This window comes from Pteropus vampyrus, unplaced genomic scaffold (assembly GCF_000151845.1).
Source record: "Pteropus vampyrus isolate Shadow unplaced genomic scaffold, Pvam_2.0 Scaffold88, whole genome shotgun sequence".
Taxonomy (NCBI): domain Eukaryota; kingdom Metazoa; phylum Chordata; class Mammalia; order Chiroptera; family Pteropodidae; genus Pteropus; species Pteropus vampyrus.
The window spans coordinates 4241155-4243565 of NW_011888869.1; the positions used below are offsets into that span (position 1 = coordinate 4241155).

The 2411-nt window shown below is 39.4% G+C and overlaps 1 protein-coding gene across 1 annotated transcript in view; it reads left to right on the top strand.

Moving 5' to 3' along the window:
• LOC105294509 (putative tripartite motif-containing protein 75) overlaps nt 1-663 on the top strand; it is a 1908-nt gene extending 1245 nt beyond the window's left edge. Inside the window, 1 exon segment of the mRNA XM_011363736.1 lies at nt 1-663. This exon segment is cut by the window's left edge and continues 10 nt beyond it. Coding sequence (XP_011362038.1) covers nt 1-663 — 663 coding nt within the window.
• Nucleotides 664-2411: the final 1748 nt, after the last annotated feature.

Here is a 2411-nt window from a genome sequence, read left to right on the forward strand (position 1 = left end):
GAACTGCTCTCACAAACTAAAAATTCCTACAAGGACTCTGAAGGGTTTAGCCCATCCATCTTTTCAGTTCCGCTAAGGAGAGAAGGCTGCAGTTTTCCTTCCCAGTATTCAGCTTTGTGGAAAATTAAAAAGAAATTTAGAACAGATATAATTCTGGACCCTGAAACAGTGCACCCGAACTCGATTGTCTCTGCGGATAAGAAATGTGTGAGGTTTACAAAGAGAAAACAAAACGTTCCTGATTTTCTAAAAAGATTTACAGTCAACACAGTTGTCCTGGGTTTTCCATATTTTCATTCTGGCAGGCATTTCTGGGAGGTAGAAGTGGGAGACAAATCCAAATGGGCTATCGGGGTTTGCAAAGACTCTCTTTCCACCAAGGTGAGGAGAAGCCCATCAGCCTGGCAGGGAAGCTGGAGGATTCGGCGGCAGGAAGACAGTTATGATGCCCCAAGGGCTGGTACAACCCCTCTACTGTCAGAAGTGAAACCCACACGCGTTGGCATTTTTCTGGACTATGAGATGAGTGAGATCTCATTTTATAACGTGACCGACAAATCTATCTATACTTTCACGGACACGTTTAATAGGCCTCTCAGACCTTATTTCCACAAGGGACCTGATTCACAACCTCTCAGGATCTGTACGGGAACAGACTATTAATGAACACTCCATGATGGGCTGGACCACTTTAATAGTTTGTTTTTTAACGGAAGGCGGGCAGGCTATTGTATTAACACGACAGTTACTTGAATCCCTCCTTCAGTTTCACCCAAGAAGAAAGTGTCAATTTATTCAACAGCATAGCACAGATAGCATCAAGGCCCACCAAGATCTGATGTGGTCCACCTCTCCTCCCATGTCCTGCCACACTTGGTTCAAGCTATACACAGTGCTTGTGACAATCTGTGCTGTTTGCCTTGCTTCTCATGACTTTACCTGTAAATCTTAAGTCTTCCTTCCCCTCTGACCTAGAGCTCCTTTAGCACTATGGGCTTATTGCCATTATTTCACTTAGCCCAGAGTCTAGAAATTCGAGTCCTCGCATGTAAGTCACAAACCAGGGTCTGTCTTCATAATTTTCGTATTGATGGTATTACACAGTATTTGCCTGGTGAATAGGATGCTTAACATTTAAATTGCTTTGGTCACAATGCAATATACATATGATGTATTATGGAATTGTATGCGTGAAATCTATATAATTTTATTGTGTTGTGTATTCACCACCCAAAGTTAAATTTCCTTCTATCATCATATATTTGACTCTCTTTACTCTGATCTACATTCCCCGCTTTCTCTCTGGTAATCACTAAACTGTTGTTTGTGTCCATGAGTCTGTTTGTCTTGCTCATTTGTATAAGCTTACTTTTTTAGAGCAGAATTACATTCTAAAGAAGTAAAACTTTTGCACTAACAAATTAACTGTACTCTGAAGCAAAAGGAATTCTTTGCCCTCCCTTGTTTTCTTCTCCCTTACTTTCTTCCTCCTTTTTTCTCTCTTTTCTCTTTTTTTCTTGGACACATAAGGATTTCCCCATTTGTTGCTTGTCATGCACTGCAGATACACAGGTAAATGTGATATTTCTGTCCTCAAGGAACTCAATTCAGGGAGGAAAAATTAGTAATCAAGCACTCAAATCAATATGCTAAGTAACCTAAGAGTATGTAGAAATCAGAGGAGAGAGAGCGATAATTGCTAAGGCAGTAGTCATATTTAGAACAACACAGTCTGAATCTGGAACCCTTTGAATCTTGAAAGACGGGTAGAAATTTGTGAAGGATTTGAGGAGGAGTGGAAAGAGGCTTTGGGAAAAGGGAGCACCACTTGAAACAAGGGATAGTGTAACTTTAAGCAGGTCCTCTGGGTTTCAAACACAGGTAGTGGAGTGGAGATTAGGCTGGGTTTGCAGGCATGGGCTAGATGTTAAAGGGTCTCCTTTTGCTTAGTAAGGGATTTAGACTTTACCCCATAATACAGGGATTAGCACACTTTTGCTGCAATAATCCAGGTGGTAAAAATTTAGACTTTGTGGGACATACAGTCTTTGCCACAAGGACAAATTTGTCATTGTAGCATGAAAGTAGCCATGAACAATATATAAACGAGCATGGCTGTATTCTAATAAAACTTTATGGGCACTGAAATTTGAATGTAAAAATAAATAAATTGCTTTGGTCACTCTTCTGTTTTGCTGGTTGATACTTAGTTTCATTTTCTTTTATTATTTCAAATGTTCATTATTGAATTGAAAAGGGTATTAGAGGTTATACAGACATCACATCAGAACCTGAGTTATCCTAACGTTTTAACTATGCCTCTCTATAAACTAAAGTTCATCTCATAAACTTTAGAAACTGACTAAAGGTCCTAATTGAATTCAAAAATAAGTAAGAATTGATCATCTACC